Source organism: Chiloscyllium punctatum, chromosome 5 (assembly GCF_047496795.1).
Source record: "Chiloscyllium punctatum isolate Juve2018m chromosome 5, sChiPun1.3, whole genome shotgun sequence".
Classification (NCBI taxonomy): Eukaryota; Metazoa; Chordata; class Chondrichthyes; order Orectolobiformes; family Hemiscylliidae; genus Chiloscyllium; species Chiloscyllium punctatum.
In genome coordinates, this window is record NC_092743.1 from 51,085,616 (window position 1) to 51,112,877 (window position 27,262).

The following is a 27,262-nucleotide window of genomic DNA, read 5'->3' on the forward strand; positions in this document are numbered from 1 at the left end:
TCTGAAGTTAAAAGGTCTGTAGTTTGCTTTCTCATCAGCTGTAGCTTCTCCATTCTTTGTTACATTCAGTGTTAACAACATTCCAGAGAAAACAGCCCCAGTCTGTTCAGCCTCTCTTTATAGCTCAACTCTTCCAACTCTGGCAACATCCTTGTAAATCTTTTCTGAACCCTTTCAAGTTTCACAACATCTTTCCGAAAGGAAGGAGAGCAATATTCAAACAGCGGTCTAACCAATGTCCTGTACAGCCACAACATGACCTCTCAACTCCTGTACTCAATACTCTGGCCAAGAAAAGAAAGCATACCAAACGCCTTTTTCACTATCCTATCTACCTGTGACTCAACTTTCAAGGAGCTATGAACCTGCATTTTAAGGTCTCTTTGATCAGCAACACTCCCAAGGACCTGACTATTAAGTGTATAAGTCCTGCTAAGATTTGCTTTCCCAAAATGCAGCACCTCACATTTATCTGAAATAAACTCCATCTGCCACTTCTAAGCCCATTGGCCCATCTGGTCAAGATCCTGTTGTAATCTGAGGTAACCCTCTTTGCTGTTCACTACACCTCCAATTTTGGTGTCATCTGCAAACTTACTAACTGTACCTCTTATGCTCTCATCCAAATCATTTATGTAAATGACAGAAAGTAGAGGACCCAGCACCGATCCTTATGGCACTCCACTGGTCACAGACCTCCAGTCTGAAAAACAACCCTCCACCACCACCCTCTGTCTTCTACTTTTGAGCCAGTTCTGTATCTGAATGGCTAGTTCTCCATGTATTCCGTGAGATCTAACCTTGCTAACCAGTCTCCCATGGGGAACCTTGTTGAATGCCTTACTGAAGTCCATATAGATCACATCTACTGCTCTGCCCTCATCAGTCTTCTTTGTTACTTCTTCAAAAAACTCAATCAAGTTTGTGAGACATGATTTCCCATGCACAAAGCCGTGTTGACTATTCCTAATCAGTCCTTGACTTTCCAAATACATGTACGTCCTGTCTCTCAGGATTCCCTCCAACAACTTGCCCACCACCGACATTAGGCTCACTGGTCTATAGTTCCCTGGCTTGTCCTTACTGCCCTTCTTAAACAGTGGCACCATGTTTGCCAACCTCCAGTCTTCCAGCACCTCATGTGTGACTATCTCAACAAGAGGCACAGCAATCACTTCTCTAACTTCCCACAGAGTTCTCGAGTACACCTAATCAGGTCCTTGGGATTTACCCACCTTTATGCATTTCAAGACATCCAGCACTTCCTCCTCTGTAATATGGACATTTTGCAAGGTATCACCATCTATTTCCCTACAGTCAATATCTTCCCTATCCTTTTCCACAGTAACTACTGATGCAAAATACTCATTTAGAATCTCCCCTATTTTCTGTGGCTCCACACAAAGGCCTCCTTGCTGATCTTTGAGGGGCCCTATTCTCTCCCTCATTACCCTTTTTTCCTTAATGTATTTGTAAAAAACCTTTGGATTCTCCTTAATTCTATTTGCCAAAGCTATCTCATGTCCCCTTTTTGCCCTCCTGATTTCCCTCTTAATAATACTCCAACTGCCTTTATACTCTTCTAAGGATTCACTCGATCTATTCTGCCTCTAACTTACATAGGCTTCCTTCTTTTTCTTAACCAAACCCTCAATTTCTTTAATCATCCAGCATTCCCAATACCTACCAGCCTTTCCTTTCACCCTGACAGGAATATACTTTCTCTGGATTCTCGTGATCTCACTTCTGAAGGCTTCCCATATTCCAGCCGTCCCTTTATCTGCGAACATCTGCCCCACATCAGCTTTTGAAAGTTCTTGCCTAATACCGTCAAAATTGGCTTTTCTGCAATTTAGAACTTCAACTTTTAGATCTGGTCTATCCTTTTCCATCACTATTTTAAAACTAATAGAATTATGGTCGCTGACCCCAAAGTGCTCCCCTACTGACACCTCAGTCACCTGCCCTGCCTTATTTCCCAAGAGTAGGTCAAGTTTTGCACCTTCTCTAGTAGGTACATCCACATACTGAATCAGAAAATTTTCTTGTACACACTTAACAAATTCTTCTCCATCTAAACCCTTAACACTATGGCAGTCACAGTCGATGTTTGGAAAGTTAAAATCACCTATCATAACCACCCTATTATTTTTACAGATAGCTGAGATCTCCTTACAAGTTTGTTTCTCAATTTCGCTCTGACTATTAGGAGGTCTATAATACAATCCCAATAAGGTGATCATCTCTTTCTTATTTCTCAATTCCACCCAAATATCTTCCCTGGATGTATTTCCAGGAATATCCTCCCTTAGCACAGCTGTAATGCTATCCCTTATCAAAATGCCACTCCCCCTCCTCTAGTTCTGAAGTTTACCTATATGACAAAGGACACAATTCCAAACTCCCATAGTTATGCTGAGGTTTCTGCCAAGGAGCTGCACAAAGTGCCATGAATTCATGCCCATTAGGAAACACAAGGTGCGCAGAGTGGAGCTTTAGACCCAAACATCTGAGATTCAGGTGAAGAAGGCACTTTTGACCATTTTACCTCATTCTTCCAATATGTATGCAATTGTTCTGAGCTTGGTCCTTTACTTCAGGACTGTTCCATACAGGTCGCTTAGCTATGAAGCCTGCACATGATATCCACAGATATCTATTTGGAATCTACTATCAACCACACACTTTAATAGAAATAATACATCCTGTTGCAAACATCAAACAGATGCATCAGGATATCATTTAAACAAATGTGGTATCAAGGAGTCCTAGCAGACCTGATATCAATGAAAATCGATGAGAAATCTCTCCACTGGTTGGAATCAAACCTAACATAAGGAAGTTTTTGTAGTTCTTGCAGATCAATCATCTCAGTCCCAGGACATTGCTGCTTTTTAGTGATGTCCCTCAGCCTCAATAATAGATGGTTGAATTCTGGGAAGATCTGCCACATGCCAAATGCATTCTTTATAGAGGAGCTCAGAGTACGAGCAGAAGGACCAAACCTTCTTGAAAAACAGTGGTGTTATGAATTCTTCATAATATCAAATATTAATTTTAATTATAATTTCATTGGCTGGATTCACATATCAGACTTCTAAAAAAGCAATTTTAATTGATAATGGATATTTTCACAAAATGAGAGGATTCATTAAAATGGCTGCCAATAAGACACACAGTCTACAGAGACCACCAGAGACAACAATCCATGAAAAGGTTTTGTTTGGGGAGGTGTTATACTTATTTATACTTATCAAACATGGAGATATAGAGTATGTAAGAGGTCTCGTGGAACCTTGGCTAAAATGACTGCAGACATGAGCTAACAAAACTTTTGAATTGCGCAATAGATTTTTGAACTCAGAAAAAGAACTTAGAGTGGTGTGACCAGGCAAGTTTTGAGTGTGTACCCAAGCTTCCAGAATGAATTAGCAGGAATAATATGCATTGCTCTCCCTCTGCCCCCTGCTCTCTCTCTCTCTCTCTCTCTCTCTCTCTCTCTCTCTCTCACACCCCACAGCCCTCCACCTTATACTATCATGAAGTTGTCCACTTGCAGTGAAAAACATTTTCCAGTTGTCAAGACAATTAACTGCTCATCCACTGAAAGAATTGGCTCATTGAATGTGAACCATTTTTATTAGCTTTGTTAATATCTACCAAACTTGAAATATGGCACATTGATTTTCTATGATCCATCATTAACTATTACAGTTGATACATTATTGTAATTTGAAAAATCTGAATCTTGTTTTGGAAAACCAGTAGCAAATTGTACACAGTGTCCATAATAACAAATAGTGACGGTCAATTGCCAAGACCTCTTTAAGTTTGTAAATACTTTGTATGGAGTCAAGATAATTTCATCTCAGTTACTATAAATACAATAGAAGCTAAAGGATTCAAGTTGCAATTCTTACTTGTCAAACCACTCTGCTTTTGAGTTTGAACATTGTGTAAAATGTTGCACACTTCTTGATCTCCTCCTCTGTGATGAAATCAATTTCACAACTGGTGAAAGGTTACATTTATTTACTAAATATTTGTATATGATTTCTCTTTATTCTAGTCTAAATGTGTTGAAATATGTTGAGAATTCAGCCTATACACAGCAGCCTATTGATCTTCCTTCTTAACAGTAATGACAACAGCTCAGAAAATGCTACCAGAAAGGAACTGGAAGCCTTACCTGTGCTTTTAGAGCTTCAAATGAATGAGTCACTCTCACTGAAAATGTATCAATCAAGAAGTAAAATGAAGACTATTATTTTTAGCAAGACCAGATAACTTATGAGATTGACATCTTTTAGCTGAATAATTTACTCAATAGAATTTTTTACAATTGATGACTTTCTTATAGGGAGCAAGTACTGGGTCTTCAAGGAAGCCACCCTGGAGCTAGGCTATCCACAGAATGTGGTGGAACTTGGAAGTGGAGTCCCTTCTCAGGGTATTGATACAGCAGTGTGGTGGGAAGAAGTTGGTAAAACCTATTTCTTCAAAGGAGACAGGTTAGTGCTTGTGCCTGTGATATATGCATGATAACGCAAAGTGATAAATGTGCTTTTAAGTTCTCGTCCTGATGGCTTATGATGGATGTGTGAAGCCTTTAACAAGAAATTAGAGATGAAGGTCATTCTTACAGAAGACTTTTTCACATCAGTTCACACAAATAAAGGTTAGAATGTTTGTACATGATACACACACATAATCTATTAACTTTTAGGGTTAATTCTATTGAACTCATCACTCAGTGCACAGACTGACCTCGGTAGAAGCTTAATCCCTTTGAAATTGCACAATACAAGTGTACAATTGCTTTAGGTATTGTGTGTGCTTGTTAAATACTCTTCCATCAAGCTTTAATGCAATGTTATAAAACATGAGAGAATTCTCAAGTACTTTACGGATTAGTTATTCCCATTGTTGTTAGGTTCAGGTTTCAAAACTTAAAAAATAGAATCTTCCTGCCATCGGTGTTAAATATTTTATTTGATACATCATCTACTTATTTTGAGAATGGTTTGCATTATTCCAGATCATTCTACAACAGCCTTGGCATGAATTTACCTCAAGAAATTTGTGTAATGTAAATTTTCTACATTGGTAATTTTGTTATGGACAAGACCAAAACCCCTCAAAATATGCAGAAGATAGCCTAGACCCTAACATTTTCTGATTTTAAAGGTAAATGTAAGTTATTGCATTCCAGATGCAATTCAATTGGTCAAACTACTGGAATTAAAGCAAAACACACTTTATTCATCCACTATAGTTAAAATACAATAAAGGAAAGGCAGAATTGGAATAACTTAACTCTATTGAAAAACTTAACGGAATAATAGATATAGTAGCTATTGTTAATTAATGGTCAGTTCCTGGGGAGTGTTGTTGAACAAAGAGGCCTTGGAGTGCAGGTTCATAGCTCGTTGAAAGTGGAGTTGCAGGTAGATAGGATAGTGAAGAAGGAGTTTGGTTTGCTTTCCTTTATTGGTCAGAGTATTGAGTATAGGAGTTGGGAGGTCATATTGTGCTATGCAGGACATTGGTTAGGCCACTGTTGGAATATTGCGTGCAATTCTGGTCTCCTTCCTATCGGAAGGATGTTGTGAAACTTGAAAGAGTTCAGAAATGATTTACAAGGATGTTGCCAGTGTTGGAGGATTTGAGCTTTAGGCAGAGGTTAAATAGACTAGGGCTGTCCTTATAGAGGCTTATAAAATCATGAAAGGGCATGGATAGGGTAAATAGGCAAGGTATTTTCCCTGGGGTGAGGAAAGTCCAGAAATAGAGGGCATTGGCTTAGGGTGAGAAGGACAAGATATAAAAGAGACCTAAGAGGCAACATTTTCACACAGAGGGTGGTGCATGTGTGGAATGGTCTGCCAGAGGAGGTGTTGGAGGCTAGTACAATTGCAACATTTGGAAGGCATCTGGATGGGTATATGAATAGGAAGCGTTTGGAGGGATATGGGCTGGATGCTGGCAGGTGGGACTAGATTCATTTAGGATATCTGGTCAGCATGGACGAGTTGGACTGAAGGGTCTGTTTCCATGCTGTGCATCTCTATGACTCTATGTCTCTATAACTGTTCCAATGTAGTAACATCACATAAACACATCCCTGCAAAAATGCAAAATCAGAAAATAGATTGTCTCACATTGAACTACTATAGCAGGCAAGAATCCCCCAGCTTTTGGCTGTAACTGAGAGAGGGATAAAAAAATGCTTCCATCTTTTCAAAATGCTAGCAGCAATTGCTGAAAGCTAAACCTAAAGACCCTGATTCTGTGGGAGCTTGACCACACCTATTCAGGCTGCTTCTATTATTCCAACTTAATACAACACCTAAGGCCTGACAAGCTGTTTACTCACTTACTAACTGCTCGCTACCTCTCTCACCTTTTAAAAAATCCAGGGCAAACTTCTTAAAGCCACAGCATTGTCACAACAGTTAAACTGTTTGCTTCAAAATTGACATTGGCATGAGGTGAAATTGGGCGCTCCCTGAGACTGACATTGAGAGATTTTATCCAGTCAAAAGAAGATCCATCCATGTAATGTGGTAGTATCTGTGAATAGTCCCTCCTCCAGATGCAGCTATCTGAAACTTGGTGGTAGAGGAGGCCATGAAGGGTACAAGTGGTGTGGACTAGAGGAGCCCCATTTCCATCTCAACCAAGTCCACTTGCCATGAGTAAAGGGTAGAGGCTTTGCATGCAGTCCTGCTGACATTGCCAGCAATATTGTGCGGATGGGCATCTCAGACTCTTTGCAATTTTGATGGAGCTGGGCCAGCTTTTACAGGAGATGTGGTTCATGGTTCCTCACAGTGTGGAATCAAGAACCTAGGCAGGTAAGTTTAAAAGGTGTTTGAGATGGTCTGTGATAATTTTTGAAAGTATTTAAGTATGTGTCTAAAGCTTTTGCATGTCTTTAAGTCTGTTATCAGTGGAATAATTGTTCATAGAGCTCTGTCCTTAAAAGGTAGATATCACCGTGTGTCAGGGTCCTTGATGCTGTTACTGATTTCATGCCCTAGTATCTACTCAGCTTTTGAAGCACAGAACCAATAGCCCATACAAAAATTTCAACAAGTCTTTGAAATGTTCATGAAACATATAAAGAGAAGGCAATAAGTTATTCGTCATTCTGCTTTAGTTCAGGACGTCATCTTTGCCATGCCAGGCCAACTTGTGCACCTGAACACACTAACGTTAGACCCCCCACCTCCTGTTTGGCCAAGCTTTTAGTTGTCTGTCTCAATACAAACATATGTACATGGAATAAGAGTGGGCCACTCAACCTTCTGGGCCAGCTCTTTTATTCAATAAGATTGTGGTTGTTAACCTCAACCCTACACTCCTGCATATCCCTGGTAATCTTTCATCCCATTGGTGTCTAACGCAGCCTTAAAAATATTTAAAGATTCTGCATCCACTGCCTTTTGAGGAAAGGAATTTCAAAGACCCACAACCCTTGGAGAGAAAATTTCTACTTTCATAGCTTGGTCTCAATTTTTTTTCTTGAATCATTATTGTCAACTCTCTGGGTTATTTTGTTACTAACCAGGCTATTAAAGTGCAAGTGGTTGCTGCTTTTGCTGTGGTGTAAATGTTTTCACTTTTCCAAAGCAGACAATCAACTGACTATTTTCTTCTCATATAAATTCCTGAGAATCAGAATCATTTGCTTTTTCTTCCATTCCTCCTCCAATCAGATCCTTCCTTTGATCGAGTCCTGAAATGCATGTGGAATTCAAAATGCAATCTGATCAAAGTGTAGACAGCAAGAGCATAGCCTCTTTAGATTTATGTCTTATCGACTTACTAATGCAACCCAGTTCCTTATTTCCTTCATTTTCTTAACCACTGGGTGATCTGGTAATAGGCAGGTAAGCTGGAGGCATATCGTTCAGTAGCATACTGGGGAACTAGTGAATAAAATGGAGACCCAACCATTACTCTTTTGGCAACAATGCCATAAATTAAATGTTAAATTAACACAATACATTCAGGCCAGGAATTTCCATGCAGCCAACCAGAGTTGCAGTAAAGGTGCAGTGGAAATCCCATTTACAGACCATAGCCTTGTACACTGTGACATTTCAAGTTTTCATCTAAATACTTCTTAACTGTTGTGATGATTCCACACTCTCCCAATCCCTCAGGCGTTGGGTTCTAGCTACTTACTAACCTCTGGATGAAAAACAGTCTGCCTTTAAATTCTCTCAAACTATAGAAACGTAGAAATCGGAGTAGGAGTCTATCAAGCCAATTCAATATTATCATGGCTGATCATCCAAATCAGTGCCATGTTCCTGCTTTCACCCTTATCCCTTGGTCCTTCAGTCCTAAAAATTATATCTAACATATTCTTGAAAACATTCAACATTTTGGCCTTAATCACTTTCAATGGCAGCAAATTCCACTGGCTCAAAACTCCCTGGGTGAAGAAATTTCTCCTCATCTCAGTCCTAAAAATGGCCTACCCCATATTCTCAAACTGTGATGCTTTGTTCTGGACTCCCTAGTCATTGGGAACATTCTTCCTGTGTTTATCCTATCTAGTCCCGTAGAACATCCTACCATGATCTTAAACCTATGGACCTTGATCTTTCATCCTTCTACTAAAGAGAAAAGTTTCTTCCTATCTATGTCCCTCATAATTTTGCATGCTTCAATCAAGTTCCCCCTCAGTCTTTCTGTTCTACGGAAAGCAACCCCAGCCTATTTAGTCTCACTTCCTAGCTAAAATACTCCAGCCCAGGCAACAACCTGTGAATCTCTAGTGCAATCACAGCCTTCCTATAGTATGACAACCAACATTGAGCGCCAGAGTACAGCGCCAGAGATCCGGGTTCAATCCGACTAACTGTGTGGAGTTTGCACGTTCTCCCCGTGTCTGCGTGGGTTTCCTCCGGGTGCTCCGGTTTCCTCCCACAGTCCAAAGATGTGCAGGTCAGGCGAATTGGCCATGCTAAATTGCCCGTAGTGTTAGGTAAGGGGTATGGGTGGGTTGCGCTTCGGCGGGGCGGTGTGGACTTGTTGGGCCGAAGGGCCTGTTTCCACACTGTAAGTAATCTAATTGCACGCTGTAGCCTAACAAACATCTTATGCAGTTCCATCATAACCCCCTCATCTGGCATTCAATGGCTCAAATAGTAAAGGCAGGTTTTCCAATGTGCCTTCTTCACCATCCAATGCATTTGTCCTGTTGCCTTAAGGATTTGTGGACATGCACACTAAGATCAATCTAATCATGGGCACTTCTTAAGGTCCTACCATTCATCAAGTACTCCCTTGTCTTATTATTCTTCCAATAGCACATTATCCCACACTTTTCTGGATTAAATTTCATTCTGAACATCCTTCTTGCATTTATCCTGTCTCAGCCAGTTAGGACTCTATAGATTTCTATGTGCTCCTCCCACCACCAATCTTCAGAACTCCAGTGAATATAATTCTAACTGATCCAGTCTTTTTTCATATGTCAGTCCTGCCATCTGAGGAATCAGTCTGGTAATTCTTTGTTGCTCTCCCTCCACAGCCAGAAGATCTTCCTTTAGCTAAGGAGACCAACATTGCACATAATACTCCAGGATCTCACCATGGCCCTGTACAATTGCAGAAAGACATATCTGCTTCTGTACTGAAATCCTCTTGCTATGAAGAGCAATATACCATTTGCTTTCTTCGTCAACTTTTGATTATACTTGGTTAATCATTACCTCTCCAAGTGGAGATTAATGCTGTGCCTCAGAATCTTTTCCAATAGTTTCCCTACCAAGGTGTTGGACCATTTGCCTACAGTTGCCTGGGTTTTCCCTGAATAATCCTAGAGTCATAGAGTTTTAGCGCACAGCAAAAGGCTCTCCAGCTTATCTTGTCCATGCTGGTCTTAATCCCATTTTCCAGCACTTAGCCTGTGGCCTTGTATTGTATGGCATTGCAAGTACTAATCTAAATTCTTCATCACTGTCTTGAGGTTGCCACCTCTACCACCTTCTTAGGCAGTGTGTTTCAGACACCCACCATCCTCTGGGTGAAAAGAAATTCCTCGAAGCCCTTCTAAACATCCTGCTCTTGACCGTAAAACAGTTGCCCCTGGTTATTGGACCCTGAAAACATCTTTCCTTATCTACCCTATCCTTGCCCCTAATAACTTTGTAGACATCCATCAGGTTTCTATTAGCCTTCTCTGCTCTAGGGAGAATGACCCAGCCTATAATAATTCCAACTAAATGTCCTGTTATCTCTGACATTTCTTCTATCCATTAAGGATTTTAAAATTAGCATCACAACCCCATCCATCTCCTCCCTTGCCTCCCAAAGCAGCCAAGGATACATTGGATCTGGGCCTGGTAATGCACAATACTCAGCACCATTCACAACTCCTCAGATACTAAAGCAGACTATGTTCAAATACAGCAAGGCCTGGATAATATCCAGATTTGGACTGATCAGTAGTAGTAACAGTCACATTATATAAGTTTCAAATATCCATCTCTAGCAAGAGAAAATCTAACTATTAACCCTTGAATCTCAATGGTGGAGTCCCCACTATCATTGTTCCAGAGGTTACCATTGACTAGAAAGCGAACTGGACAAGCCACATCCATAGTGCAGCTACAGAAGCAGTTCAGAGGCTAGGAATCCTGCAACGAGCAATTCATCTCCTCTCTCTCCACTCCAGATCCTTTCTTCACAAGGCAAAAGTCAGGAGTGTGATGGAATGCTCTCCACTTGCCTGGTTGAGTACAGTTCTAACAACACTCAAGAAGCTTGACACCACCCAGGCTAAAGCAGCCTGTTTTCATTAGCATTACATTTGCAACCTTCAAAATTCACTTCTTTCATCATCAACACACATTAGCAGCTGGGAATGATGGGGCTTGATTTTCAATGCGCTAACCCTGTGAAGTGTAACGGTGCTAACTCAGGCCAACATTATTAATATTGACAAGATGCACTGCAGTAACTCACCAAAGCTCCTCAAAAGCATTTTCCAAACTTTTGGATGAGGATGGATTGGGGGGGGGGGGGGGGGTGCGGTGGGGAGGGAAGGGGGGGAGCGCATGCATGGTGGCTCAATGATTAGCACTGCTGCCTCACAGTGCCAGGGACCTAGGTTCGATTCCACCCTCAGGTGACTGCCCGTAGGGAGTTTGCACATTCTCCACATATCTGTGTGAGTTTCCTCCCACAGTCCATGTGCAGGTTAGGTGGATTGGCCATGCTAAACTGCCCATAACATACTGGGATGTGCTGACTAGATGAATTAGCCATGGGAAATGCAGGGTTACATGGATTGGGTGGGGGGTTGGGTCTGGTGTCGGATGCTCTTTGGAGGTTAGTGCTAACTTGATGGGCTGAATGGCCCACTTCCACACTGTAGGGATCCTATGATATCTACTAAATAAGGGCAGCAGATTCATGACAGCACCATTATCTGCAAGCTCCCCTCCAACCCATGCACCATCCTGGCTAATAACTATATAGCTGTTCCTTTACTTGTCACTGTAATACTTCCTAATAGCACTAGGGGTGTGTTTACAGCTCAAGGGTTTGCAGTGGTTCAAAAAGACAGTTCATCACTACTGAGAGATGGTCAGTAAATGATAGCCGAGCCAGCAAAGCCCTAGAATGTATTTTAAAAACTCAGTTTGACATTTTATTAAAAAGGATTAACCCAAGAAGTTTTCGTTCAAATACCTTAGCTTATTCAGATTAAATAGATTTTCATTCAAAATTTTTACAAGTCTGAGTTCACCAACAGATGCCACAGGATTTCTTTGCCTTTTATGAAAAATAATACAGTATTCCGTGATATACCGCAGTTCTGGGTTATTGTTGTGTTATGCTGTTTGAGTTTCAGTTGTGCTAATCAGACAATCTTCCTTTGAATGCAGTGCAAGAGACCTGTGTAAAATAGTATACAGACAGTCAAAAATGGTTAAAATTTGAACAGTGGACCATACAGGCCAGCAAATGGAGTAATAGAAACAGGGGAAAGGCTTGTTGCTAGGTTATCGCCCGCAACAATAGTTATTGGCTCATCACAAAGAGGAGAAGAGTATCAACTGACCGTTAACCTTATTAGTTTAGTTAAAACAGACATACAATTCACACTTTGATTCAGAAAAAGTTAACAGCAGGCATATAATTCATACAAGTCTAAAATCAAACTGCACAATCACTGTGTCCATGACACTCCCTGAACAGTCAACAAAAATAAAAGCTAAATATCCAAGGGTAGAAGCCTATTCTGGCCAGGTGTTTTCTCCCAGGTCTTGGGATTATCTCCACGCTTCCAGGCAGAGGGTACTCAACTTTGTGAAGGCTGTTCTCCGGAGTTTTCCTACCGCATGCCAAAATCCTTCATTTTATCCTTTTTTTTATCTTCCCAAACTGTGGTGTCTTGTCTTAATCAATTTTTAGTTCATCGGATGCGCCAGTGTCTTTCCACTATAAGCTCACTCCAGGGATACCTTTAGGCTAACCTTATTATTCTTCCACCAAATAAGGATTCACACCTGATGTCATTTCTCTAAGTTCAACCAGCCCAAGCCAATGGCTGGGGGCTCAGGGAACTTCAGTTCACAAGCTTGCTGTTTTTATGTGTACGCAGCCCCTGGTCAAGAGGCTCAAAGAAGGGGATTCAAAAAATTCAAGAAAAGGAGGTATTGGGTGAAATTTTACCCTGCATGGTGATGGCAAGAGAGGTGGTAAGGAAGAGAAATAATTGAGCAGGTTAGCCCTAGAAAGGTGCTCACCCATTTCTGGCCACCTCACCAGTTGTGTTCCCGCATAAAAAAAGGTCAACTTTGGAACTTTCCCATTTGCCATCAGTTAAGCCCCTTAAATGGCCAATTAATGACCTCAAGAGCCTCAGATTTACTACCTGGGAATCTGCACCATCCTCCTGTTCGGCCTATCACCTACACCCCCAGCTTCATCTACCTATGCATTTACCAGGTACCTTCCCCCCAGCCCCACCCCCCTCCCATTTATCTCTTAGCCCCCTTGGGCCACAAGCCTCATTCCTGTTGAAGGGCTTATGCTTGAAACGTTGATTCTGTGGGTCCTCAGATGCTGCCTGACTGGCTGTGCTTTTCCAGCACCACACTGTTCGACTCTGATCTCCAGCATCTGCAGTCCTCACTTTCTCCTGATTGATTATAATCCAAGCAACCTTGGCTTAGTATACAACTTCCATTTTCCAAAATCTGGTGGCAGTCAGAGGCATGGAGAGGAGGCAAGGGAACGGTCTCATAAAGCCAATTGCTGCCCTTGCCTTCAACACCCCCAAGACCTCACTGCAAACATCTTGCTATGACAAGAAACATTTATCTTCTCTCCTCAATGTTTATAGTCGTACATTTCCTTTTTCCCTATAGGTACTGGAGGTACAATGAAGAAACACATGTTGTAGACAATGGCTATCCCAAATCCATTTCAATATGGAAAGGAATCCCCAAGTCTCCACAAGGGGCCTTTGTCAGCAAAGAAAGTGGTAAGAGCAAATGTAGATATGATTAACTGCTGATATTGTTATTTTGTTCAAACTTCAAAGTTGCTGTGTAGAAATTGAATCAAAATGTAATTTTAATGATTTTTGTCAATGCTTTTCATAAATGTAACAAGTAGAATTTTAAATCCAAGCAGGTTTTAACCTTCAGTTTCAATATATTTTACTGCCTTAGTTACAAATTGAACATCAAAGGTCAAGAATAGCATTTGTAAAGCAGCATCCTCTTAGCTGTAAGTCTCTAGTCAAATCAAAAACCAGGATCCGAGATCAGCTCAGTTGTAAGGATTGAAATCTCTTTTTAATTTGTACGGCTCCACATTTGAAGACTCAAGCTACTTGACTTAAGACAGTAGCTGCATCTGACTAGTTTCAACAGCTCATCTCATGCAGACACATTCTTCTTCATACATGTAAGTGAAGGATTGGCAATGTTTAATTTACAGAGAAAAATTAGAATATTAGAAAAATCTAGCTAGAAGTTTAATGCAAGGCATGCACTCCTCTGTCTGATTTCCCTCTCTTTCCTGTGTCTGAGTGATGCTTCATGTACAAGTATGAACAAGGAAAGTCTACCCTGTAAGTGTGTAAGATCCTGTACCCTCACAGCAGGATGTTTTGGCTCACATCTCCATCCTGTCCATCAACACCACCGTAAATCTTTTTAATGCTTGACATTTCACCTGACTGCCAGATTTCACTTGGTCAATTTTTGACTTGCATCACCTTTCGGTACAAAGTCAATGAAAACTTTGGTAACAGTATAAGTAATTCCACAATGGTATTGTGCTTAAAGCAAATATATTTTGAGAATTAGGAGATGTGTGTTTTGTGCAATGGAATTTCCTACCTTAACAACTCTTTTCTTGCCTGCCCTTTACTTCGTTAGGATGCTCTTTAAATTCAATTTTTGAGAGCTTAACTCCATATACATAGTAAGAATTAATGGTTACCATGTTTTTTAAGTTTGACCTATGTATTCCATATAAATTTTTTAATTGGTGTGAAGTCTCCTTTTGTGCCTTGTTTTCTTCCATGTAAACATTTCTAACTTCCTTAGTTTTATTTTTGAAATGTCAACCAATTTGAACATGATTGAATTTTACGTTAAGTTTGAGGAAAAGAAGAAGTCCAAGACTAGTATTTTAAACCTGACTAAGGCCAATGACAAAGGCATGAAAGCCACGTTCACTGGCAAGTAGGTGAGAGGGCAGGTTGAGAGAGGTGCAGTGGCAGATGCTTAAGGGATGTTTCAGAATGCACAAAATAGATGCATCTCTCTGAGAAAGACGAATTCCAGGGAGAGGGCTCATAATCCAAGGCTAACTAACAAAGTTAAAAATAGTATCAAACTTCAAGTAAAAGCATGCAATTACACAAAATTGCATGGCAAGTCAGAAGATTGAATGGAATGCATTAAAAAAATGCAAAAAATGGCAACATTTGATTTAAAGAGAAAAATTCGAATATTAGAAAAATCTCGCTAGAAATTTAAAACTGATCATAGAATCATAGAGACGTACAGCTCAGAAACAGACCCTTTGGTCCAACTCATCCATGCCGACCAGATATCCTAAATTAATGTAGTCCCATTTACAGCATTTGGTCAATTTCCATCTAAACCCTTCCTATTCATATACCCATCCAGATGCCTTTTAAATGTTGCAATTATACCGGCCTCCACCACTGCCTCTAGCAGTTCATTCCACAAACGCAACGCCCTTTGTGTGAAAAGGTTGCCCTTAAGCCCCTTTCAGACCTTTTCCCTCTCACTCTAAACCTATGCCCTCTAGTTCTGGACTCCCGCAATCCAGGGAAAAGACCTTGTCTATTTGTGTTATCCATGCCCCTCATGATTTTATAAACCCTATAGTCTCCAGTGCTCCAGTGAAAACAGCCCCAGTCTATTCAGCCTCTCCCTATAGCTCAAACCCTCCAAGCCTGGTAACATCCTTGTCCTGAAGAAGAGCTTATGCCCGAAACGTTGATTTTCCTGCTCCTTTGATGCTGCCTGACCTGCTGCGCTTTTCCAGCAACACATTTTTTAGCTCTGATCTCCAGCATCTGCAGTCCTCACTTTCTCCTAACATCCTTGTAAACCATTTCTCAATCCTTTTAAGTTTCACAGCATCCTTCCAATAGGATGGAGACTAGAATTGCACACAATATTCCAAAAGTGACCTAACCAATGTCCTGTACAGCTGTAGCATGACAAAAATAGACAATAGACAATAGATGCAGGAGTAGGCCATTCAGCCCTTCGAGCCTGCACCGCCATTCAATATGATCATGGCTGATCATTCCCAATCAGTATCCTCTTCCAGCCTTATCTCCATAACCCTTGACTCCACTATCTTTAAGAGCTCTATCCAATTCTTTCTTAAATGAATCCAGAGACTGGGCCTCCACTGCCCTCTGGGGCAGAGCATTCCACACAGCCACCACTCTCTGGGTGAAGTAGTTTCTCCTCATCTCTGTCCTAAATGGTCTACCCCGTATTTTTAAGTTGTGTCCTCTGGTTCGGCACTCCCCCATCAGCGGAAATATGTTTCCTCCTGCCAGAGTGTCCAATCCTTTCATAATCCTATACATTTCAATCAGATCCCCTCTCAGTCTTCTAAACTCAAGGGTATACAAGCCCAGTCGCTTCAGTCTTTCCGTGTAAGGCAATCCTGCCATTCCAGGAATTGACCTCGTGAACCTACGCTGCACTCCCTCAATAGCCAGAATGTCTTTCCTCAAATTTGGAGACCAGAACTGTACACAGTACTCCAGGTGTGGTCTCACCAGGGCCCTGTACAGCTGCAGAAGCACCTCTTTGCTTCTATACTCAATTCCTCTTGTTATGAAGGCCAGCATGCTATTAGCCTTCTTCACGACCTGCTGTACCTGCATGCTTGCCTTCATTGACTGGTGGACAAGAACACCCAGATCTCTCTGAACAGCCCCTTTACCTAATTTGATACCATTGAGGTAGTAATCTGCCTTCCTGTTCTTGCCACCAAAGTGGATAACCAGACATTTATCCACATTAAACTGCATCTGCCATGCATCTGCCCACTCACCTAACTTGTCCAGGTCACCCTGTAATCTCCTAACATCCTCATCACATTTCACCCTACCACTCAGCTTTATATCATCAGCAAATTTGCTAATGTTATTGCTGATACCATCTTCTATATCATTTACATATATTGTAAAAAGCTGCGGTCCCAGCACGGATCCCTGCGGAACCCCACTGGTCACTGCCTGCCATTCCGAAATGGAGCCGTTAATCACTACCCTTTGTTTCCTATTAGCCAACCAATTCACTATCCAATCTAGTACTTTGCCCCCAATACCGTGCACCCTAATTTTACTCACTAACCTCTTGTGTGGGACTTTATCAAAAGCTTTCTGAAAGTCCAGGTACACTACATCCACTGGATCTCCCTCGTCCATCTTCCGAGTTACATCCTCAAAAAATTCAAGAAGATTAGTCAAGCATGATTTCCCCTTCATAAATCCATGCTGACTCTGTCCTATCCTGTTACTATTATCCAGATGTGCCGTAATTTCATCCTTTATAATAGACTCCAGCATCTTTCCCACCACTGAGGTCAGACTAACTGGTCTATAATTTCCTGCTTTCTCCCGCCCACCCTTCTTAAAAAGTGGCACAACATTAGCCGCCCTCCAATCCTCAGGAACCGACCCCGATTCTATTGAACTCTGGAAAATAATCACCAGCGCATCCACGATTTCCCGAGCCACCTCCTTCAGTACCCTGGGATGCAGGCCATCAGGTTCCGGAGACTTATCAACCTTCAGACCTAACAGTCTCTCCAACACCAAATCCTGGCAAATATAAATTCCCTTAAGTTCAGGTCCTTCAGCCACTGTTACCTCAGGGAGATTGCTTGTGTCTTCCCCAGTGAACACAGATCTGAAGTACCCATTTAATTCCTCTGCCATTTCTTTGTTCCCAGTAATATATTCCCCTGTTTCTGTCTTCAAGGCCCCAATTTTTGTCCTAACCATTTTTTTGCCTTGGACATACCTAAAAAAGCTTTTACTATCCTCCTTTATATTCTTGGCCAGTTTACCTTCGTACCTCATTTTTTCTCTGCGTATTTCCTTCTTACTAATCCTCTGTTGTTCTTTAAAAGCTTCCCAGTCCTCAGTTTTCCCACTTATCTTCGCTAAGTTATACTTTTTCTCTTTTAACTTTATATGTTTCTTTACTTCCCTCATCAGCCACGGCCGCCCATGTCTCCTCCTGGGATCTTTCTTCCTTTTAGGAATGAACTGATCCTGCAACTTCTGCATTATACACAGAAATATCCGCCATTGTTCCTCCACGGTCTTCCCTGTTAAGGTATTACACCATTGAACTTTGGCCAGTTGCTCCCTCATAGCTCCATATTTCCCTTTATTCAACTGAAATATTGTCACTTCCGATTGTACCCACTCCCTCTCAAATTGCAGATTGAAGCTTATTGTATTATGGTCACTACTTCCCAATGGCTCCTTCACTTCGAGGTCACTGACCAATTCTGGTTCGTTACAAAATACCAGATCCAGAATCGCCTTATCCCTGGTCGGCTCCAGCACCAGCTGCTCTAAAAATCCATCTCTGAGGCACTCCACAAAGTCTCTTTCTTGAGGCCCGATACCATCCTGATTCTCCCAGTCTACCTGCATGTTAAAATCCCCCATAACAACTGTAGTAACATCTTTGCGACAAGCTAATTTCAGCTCCTGATTCAACTTACAATGTGAACAAAGTGATCATTGATCCTGTAGAATATTAGGCTGGAGAATAAACAATAGAAAATATGGAATTGACATATGAACAAATATTTTGATTTGGTTTTCACCGTAGAAGATATAGCTGGCTCTCAAAGCGCCAGATCTTGATAGACTTAATCTGAGGGTACTAACAGAAATGCCTTATAAGATAGATGAAGTTTTGGTTTTAAATTTCCAAACTTTCTCTTGAATTGGACAAGATTCCATTAGATTGTAAGATAATAAACCAAGCTCATTGATTTAAAAACAGGGAGATAGAAAGCAAGAAACAGCAGATCAGGTACTTTAACATCTGTATTGGGAAAATGTTAAAAGCTATTAGTAAAGGTATTATGCCAGATGATTTAGAAAAGTACAAGTTAATTGGTCAGATTTAACGGCTTAATGGAATGACACTCATTTATTTTAAACAATTCTTTAGAATTCTTACATAGGAGCTATTAGATATGCAGGCATTTGATAAGGTGGCACATCCAAGGATTTGTGGAAAATAAGAGCTCATGGTTTAAGGTTTATGTAGAAGATTGACTGTCCATCAGAAAACAGAGTAGACATGAATTTTTTTTCCAGTTGGCAAGATGCAATGGGTATTGTGCCACAAAGCTCAGTGCTAAGGCCTCAACATTTGATTATTTATACAGTTTACTTGGATGAAGGGACAAAATTTGCTGATGACATAAACATAGACAAATCATGAAGTGGTTAAAACAAAGCATCAAAGCCATAGAAGTAGGTTAAGTAACCAGGCAAAGTATTAGCCAGTGAAGTATAATGTGGGAAACTGTGGAATTGTCTGTTTTGACAGGAAGATTAAGACAGAAGCATATTATCAAAAGATGAGAGTTTGCAGAGCCCTGAGGTGCGGAGGGGTCTTGGTATCTGAGTCTATGAATTGCAAGAGTTTAGCATGCAGATACAGCAGATAATTAGAAAAACAAATTGAATATTATTGTTTGTATGAGAGAAATTGAGTAGAAAAGTAAAGGTTATGCTTCAGCTCCAGAAGGCATTGATGAGACCATATGTGAATTGTCTTCTTATTTAACAGTGTTTTGTAAATAGTTCAGAGAAGGTTTACTAGATTAATACCTTGAATAGGTGAGTAATTTCATGTGAAAAGGTTGGACAGGTTGGGCCTATAACTGCTGGAGTTTAGAAGTGTAGGAGGTAACTTGATTGAAACATAAGATTCTGAATGTCTTAATGTGAATGGGAAGGTTATTTCCTCTTCTAGTAGATTCTAGAATGTGGAGACACTTTGAAAATAAGGAATCATCCATTTAGGAACAATACAAGGAGGGTTTTTTCAAAAAGGGGTTTAGAACATTTCTCCTTAAAAGGTGGTTGACGCAAATTCCTTGATTATTTTTAGGCAGAGATACATGGTTTCTTGTTGGGCAAGGGGGTAAAAGGTGGAGCGAATGATCAGTTCAATCCTGACCTTATTAAATGGCAGAGCTGTCTTGACCTAATGGCGCACATGTTGTGAAACTTGAAAGAGTTCAGAAAAGATTGACAAGGATATTGCCAGGGTTGGAGGATTTGAGCTATAAGGAGAGGTTGAATAGGCTAGGGCTGTTTTCCCTGGAGCGTCAGAGACTGAGGACTGACTTTGTACAGGTTTATAAAATCATGAAGGACATGGATAGAATAAATAGACAAAGTCTTTTTTTTTCCCTGGGGTCGGGGAGCCCAGAACTAGAGGGCATAGGTTTAGGGTCTGAGGGGAAAGATATAAAAGAGACCTCAGGGGTAACTTTTTTCACGCAGAGGGTGGTACGTGTATGGAATGAGTTGCCAGAGGAAGTGGTGGAGGCTGGTACAATTGCAACATTTAAAAGGCATCTGGATGGGTATATGAATAGAAAGGGGTTGGAGGGATATGGGCCAGGTGCTGGCAGGTGGGACTAGATTGGATTGGGATATCTGTCGGCATGGACGGGTTGGACCGAAGGGTCTGTTTCCATGCTGTACATCTCTATGACTCTATGACTCTAAACATATTTTTCAATGTTTGTCATTACCAGCTCCAGAGCATCAGTTTTAGTTGCTCTTGTCTAAGCCCTTTTTCTAAAGTCAGTTTTTTTTTCACTCGATTATTATGACAAGTCACTGCATTATAGTTGGGGTCAAACTAACACTTAAGAAAAACTGAGTGTTTAACATTGAGGGGAGAGAATGTGTTAAAGTAGCACTGTTAGAAGCTGTGCTATGTAAATTAATTTCTCCCACTAAGACATATATTTAGTACGTCTCAGAAACAACACCTTGCATTTGTTTGATGCCTTTAATATCCTGTGAACTTTCAAAGAGGTAAAAGTCCCAAGAAAATAAGGAGACATTAAAGGAGAGTAGCCAAAAACACAGCCAAACTGTCTGAGGTAAATAGAAAGGCAGGCAATGAATTAAAGAGATGTTGCTGAATATCACATACCATCCTTGCTCAGTTGATGAATCAATGCTTTTCCCAACTTGGAGGAAGCACTGAGGATGTCAAGGGCATAGAATGTATACTGGGGAGAACTTCATTGTCTGCCACCTAAGGCACTACTGATTGAAATGGTTGTGTGCTAAAGGTCAATGCTGGTAGATTGGGTCTGCAGTAGGTGGTGAAGCAACCAAGAGGGAAAAACATACTTGACTTCATCCTCACCAATCTGCCTTCTGCAGATGCATCTGCCCATGACAGTATTGGTAGGAGTGACTGCTTACTCCTTGTGGAAGTCCTGCCTTTACATTGAGTACACCTTCCACTGTATTGTGTGGTGTATCATGTTGCTAAATGGGATAGACTTCAAACAGATCTAGATCCTCAAGACTGGGCATCCATGGAGCACTGTCAGCTATCACCAGCAACAGCAGAACTGTACTCCCAATACAAGCTCATGGCCTGGCATATCCCCAACCAACCATTACCATCGAGCTAGTAGATCAGCCTTAGTTCAATGATGAAAACATGAGTACATGCCAGGTGCAGCACAAAGCATATTACAAATGAGGTGTCAACCATGTAACACTGTACACGGGGCGACCTGCATGTCAAGTGTGTACAGTACTTATGTGCAGCAACTAATTGACAAGGCTACACAATCCCACAACTAACAGATCAAATCTGAGCACTGTGGTCCTGTCTTTTCCAGATGTCAATGGTGATGGTACAGAACACATTTTGCCCATTGTTTAAACTTGCTCTTTGTGACGGAAGTCTTACACTCTGACTGGAGAACAGTGCATTTTCAACATTAGGGCAGGCCAATCATAAATTCCAGTCCAGAACTTCAATGGCCAGGCTTGGCCTTTCTCGAAATTAAGGACACCCAAGGTGGAAATTTGCCTCTAAGAAGATAAACAGTTCTCTATTGCCACCTTCCTGAGCAGTGGTCACTACTGATGATGTCGTCCAACAGAGCTAAGGGTGAATTGGTGCAGGATTCCAAGCCAAAGGAGATTAAAGGTGGGATAAGAGGTATGGGATCAGGTTCCGTGGGGAAGGAGGTTAGAAACAAGGGCAAGGGGCTGACTTTCTGCAGCTCCCCCACTTCTCAATTCTGGGTCCTGTGATCAAGCACTGAATGCTTCAGCATCATGGTTGCAGACCCCACCTCAGAGTCTATTTCCCATGTGATGGCTTCCCAGGATGACACCCTTAATTTCCCACCCAAGGGCTTCGCTTGACATCCAGGATGTCCTGAGCCTTACAAATTCAGTCTTAATTGATAAAAGTCAAGAAGGGAGTTGTGTCTCCACACTGCATCCATGTCTGATTTAATACCCTCTTACCACTAAAAACATCTCCAGGCAGACATAAACTTACACCCATTTAGTCTCTTAACTTTTCCAAATGCGCTGCAAGACCTATTGAATATTTTCTGAGGACCTTTGTTTTTATTTCAGATTGTCCAGAAGTGTTTGTGTTTTAACTGTGGGGAATAAAATTAGGGATCACAGTCTCAGAATAAAATCTTAGCCATTGCAAAAAGTCTTTGTTGAAATGATTGTGAATCTTTAGAATTGTTTACCAGTCATTGAGTTTGTTCAAGTCATACTGACAGATTTTTGAAAAATCAGAGAATTTAAAGATATTGGGATAAGGTGTGAAGATGTCGCTGAAGTGGAAGATTAACAATAACCTTAGTGAATAATACAGCTGGTACAAAGAGCTTCCTGTTCCCTCCTCTTGTGTTCTTATGTTTGTTAAGTGTACAACCTGTTGCCTCATGTACAGTCTTTTATTTTATACAATGTCACCTGAGTCACATACATTTCTATACCTGAGACCTCTAACTCCTGTTACAACACAGGGTAAACCATCCTGCTTAATTTGTACCAGTAACACAGAAAAGATTTATCCTGTGCAGTCAGCTGTGAAAATCCTAGAGGCCAAGAATTACTTAAAGAAAAAAATTGACAACTTCATTTCATAAAGTATAACAGAGAATAATTAACGAATAACTGTTTACAACTCCTTCCTCTAACCTATCATTTACTTGCCCCTTTACAAGACCAGTCCAATAAAAGTCCCGGTTAAAATTTATAAAACAAAACTTGTTATCTCAAAACCAGGAAGCTTTCGGTTCTTCTCTGTATTCCTGTCTTGTTTTCTTCTTCTTGGGGATTTTGCTTTACAGGTTACTGATCAATAAAGGTATCTTTAAGAGAGCCATTTTTCGGGCAATCTTTACATGCTGGTGGTTTGGCAGTTCTCCTCCCAACTAGTCAATTTTCCCTGGTCTTATATCCTCAAAGCTTCGGATTGTGTTTTTGGCTCTTAAGATTGTCAATATACTAAAATCAAACTTGATTGGAGGTTGGTATTTTGGGGTACAATTTAAACTGATTGGTCGAATTCAAATTTGTTTTTGTCTCCAGGCAACCAGCTAATTGAATTGTTTGACCAAATGTTACATTTTCTTAAAGATATAGTATACCCACATCTTCATAATACTCCTACTTTACTTTTCTTTTGTTCCTAAAAATAAACTTCCCTTGTAGCTCTGACAATGCTGATGGGGCATCTGACCCAAAATGTTGCCTTTCTTCTTATCAGAATCAGTTGGATGATTGGAACTTGTGAACAGTTTTCAGTTTGGATCTGAATTACTTTTTACTTTTAACTGTGTTAAGCTGTGAGACTGAATAATTTTATTTTTGCATTTCCAGGCTATACGTTCTTTTACAAAGGAAAAGAGTACTGGAAATTCAACAATCATAAACTCAGGGTGGAGCCTAACTATCCAAGATCCATACTTAAAGAATGGATGGGATGTGACCGAACTAAAACTGGAGACAAAGACAGGCATGATACACAAGATGACGTTGACATAGTCATTAAAATCGATAACACTTCCAGCACTGTGAATGCCATTGCTATTGTTATCCCTTGTACACTGGCCTTGTGCTTTCTGGTGTTGATTTACACAGTGGTTCAATTTAAGAGGAAAGGAACACCACGTCACATATTGTACTGCAAGCGATCCATGCAAGAGTGGGTGTGATTGTAGCAGAAGCAACAAAAGATTTCCAACAAGTGGGCTGTAATGCTGGAACCCAGCAATGAGCAGGTGTCTCTCTGCCTGAGACATATGAATCATGGCTGAATTTCTCAGAGTCGCCTGCTCTGAACATGAGTGGAGATTATAAAAGAGAGAGGGGGAAGGTTTCATGATACACAGTATCATCTGTATTTCAGTCCTTTGTCTTTCTTTGGTGCACCATTCCGTATAGGCCTTTTATCTGCACGCTTAATGCCCTAGTGAACTTTTGACTCCAGATTTCAGAAAGGAAAATCAAGAAAATACGTCTCAAGATCTTTCTCAAGACTGATACTTTCTTTCCTGCTGAACCTGAACTCTTTCCTATTTTGAGGGTTTGTTTGAAAATCTTTTTGCTGACTTAAATCTTTTTCCTGAACCAGACAGACCCTTTGCATTCATTTTCCAAAGAGGATTGCTATCTGTCTAATAAGGAAATATTGCTGCACTTGCTCCTTTTAGTAGGAGACCAGGAATATAGAAGCTTAGAAAATTGGACTGTTCTGTGACTAAGTAACAGGGGCCAAAACATCTGCAATATTGTTAACAGCCTTAAATATATTTTTCATTTGTTAAAGCAGTTCTGAGCAAGTCAATACGTGGAGCTTTCAATAGCTATTGTTCATGTAGTTTTAAATGCAGTGAAATGGACATGTAAAATTACAGTAAGGGAGTTCCTATAGATTGCCACACACAAACGGCTTTTCAAACTTCTATGAATCCCACCAAGAGGGATTTTATTTTGCATAGAAGGCTTGAAGTTGTTTTAGAATGACAGAAATGGAAATTTTAAACAAAACTAACAGTGAAATGAATTTTGCCTGAAATTCCTGCCAGAACAACATCAGCATTAAGTTAATGTACTGTACATGATGTTTAATGTCATGGGTTCAATTCCTGATTGGTTGAAGAAATGTGTATTAATGAACTAGATAGAATCCAAAGTGTGTTTAGTTTCTCAAACAGTTGCATTTGAATATTCATAACATATTTCTTACAAATGAATATTGAAAAATAAGGTGTGTGTTGATTTTCATAGGAATCAGTCAGAATAGGATATCTTATTTTTCAATGAATACTTGTATTCTCATTAGTTATTGTTATTGTATACAGACTGGTAACTATAGACAACAGCAGTGCACCACAGCAACGTCTTTCCAAGGTGCCATAACTAAACATTCAATTTTATGTGCATTACGTGTGTAGTTAACAATTTATGAACTGACAGAGATCCACAGTTACTGCTAAATTAAACATGGCAAACAGGGTAGGAGCTAAAGAAAGACACTTTGAAAAGAATGTAGTTTAAGATCTATAATGTTTATGTGAAATAATGTTTGTGGATTAAAACTGATTAAAACTCCCATTTTTCACCCTTCCTTTCCTTTGCATTATCACTATGAGGACAGAAACTTAGTGAAGAGCAGAGATCATTCATTGCCACGAGGATGGAAATGTTGTTCAAACATTCCTTTAAAAATGGTTCAATGGATAAAACATCTGCAGAAGTGGGCTCTTCCATCTTCCACCTGTTCAGTACAGAGCTACTGTGGGTTGCTCTTGCTTTAAGCAATCATGCAGCAAGGATTGTTTATTCAGTATTGTAAAACTCAATGACTGACTGAAATCTTTGTTGATTTTAAGAATTGCTTCCCCTTGGGGCCCACCTGTTATTAGGCTATGCACTGATGTAACAAATAGCCATTCACCAATATGATTAACTTTAGAGAAATCAGAGCTCGTTATTGTATGGAAACATGAGTGACAAGTGGCTTTTAGACAGTTAAAGGTTTGCCTTTAACATGATTTAATACATTTTCAGGCTATTGTAATTACTGAACTTCTTAAATGTCTTAATTTAGAAAATATTACTGTTCCACATCCTTCAAGAATTTTCTCTTTCTTCCTGTCTCTAACCTTTAGCTGCCAAGAATTAAATAACAGGAAAGGAACTGAATTCACATAATTGACCTGACCTATCATTTCCTGTCATTACCTAGTTAACATAATTGTACTTCTTATGAAGACCGACAGTTGAGATACTGTGGTGGTGGAGTGCTCCCAATGTGATTTAAAACATCCTCATCGGATACTTTCCTATAAACTGAAATATTCAGTCCATTGTAATTTGATTTATGTCACTGCATCATCTATTTTGTTTCATAACTCAATTCGTCCACCGTATATGGCTTCAGTAAACTGTTAAAAACATACCTTCCTTGATCTTAAAAGATACTGTGATTGGCAAACACAGATAGAACCTGTGTTCATATTCAGGGAATCACAATCTATTTCTCCCCCAGATATTATGGTTCCCCTGTTGCCATTTCTTCAGCCCATTGCATGGTTCTGATAAGTATTAATATACTGAATAGAGAGGGTTCATCCTGCAGTCATTTCGAGTCAGTTGATTTGATTTCTCCCTGTTTGCTGAGTGGTGGGTAGAGGTCAAGGAAGCAGGAAGACAATGTTACTCCAGATATGAACATAACCGGTCATATGTTATGGATTATTTATGTTTACATTTTCTTGTCATAACCCTTTGTCTATTATGGGTGGCCACGATCAATTTAGTACACACCAAGAATTGAATCAAAGCATTTTTTATCCCCGAACGCAACCCTAGCAATCAAAGAGTTAAGGACTGTGCAGTGATTGTTTTGTATTTATTGATTCATATTTATTTTCAGACAGTTCTTAATGTCAATTATAAGTGTCTTTTAACGGGAAGGTTAATTATCTTTTTATACTATTATATATCTCATGTATTCCGCATCACTGTTTCACTGTGTTGTATTAAAAAAGTTTAAAAAAACGAACCTGTCAATAAATGGGAATCCAGACTTTAAAGTTATTTGAAGAACTCTGTTAATTTTGTCATTGATTATTTTTTCTCTAATTCATCTAGATTGTTTGAATTCCAATAATTTTACCCAAGGTAATGAACTTCTCCTATTTATTATAACAAACCTAGAGTTACTGATTTAAAAAGATGTTGTGTGTGTGTTAAAAGAATATATTATCTGGAATCATCAGTGCAAGTGTTTATTAATTTGCATAGCAATTATTGCACTGAAATACATTGAGATTTTTAGATTTACACTCAAACAGTTCATTGTTGAACTTTCTGAATCTACAAGAACATTTCAGGATGTACCAGTATAGAGAGCAACATAACATTTAAACATCACCGATCATTCGCATTATGTCTTTTTGACAGAGAAATTCAATGTAGAGTTAGGTTATAGGGTGTTGTATTTTACTACCTAAATACCCTACTTTGAAGTAACTATGGAGTCACTTATCTATTCAATAAAAAATTAAAGTTTGAAAATAAATGTGATATAAAATGATGGAAATTAAAGAAATGCAATAACACCACAAGACACAGGAGCAGATGTAGGCCATT

The 27,262-nt window shown here is 40.0% G+C and overlaps 1 protein-coding gene across 2 annotated transcripts in view; it reads left to right on the plus strand.

Annotated features, from left to right (window-relative positions):
- LOC140477070 (matrix metalloproteinase-16-like) overlaps positions 1-26,707 on the plus strand; it is a 255,528-nt gene extending 228,821 nt beyond the window's left edge. For both annotated transcript variants that reach the window (XM_072570289.1, XM_072570290.1), the window contains 3 exons: positions 4,361-4,511; positions 13,401-13,516; positions 23,483-26,707. In XM_072570289.1, the coding sequence (XP_072426390.1) occupies positions 4,361-4,511; positions 13,401-13,516; positions 23,483-23,817 (602 nt within the window). In that variant the 3' untranslated portion in view covers positions 23,818-26,707. The remainder of the gene's footprint in view (positions 1-4,360; positions 4,512-13,400; positions 13,517-23,482) is intronic.
- Positions 26,708-27,262: the final 555 nt, after the last annotated feature.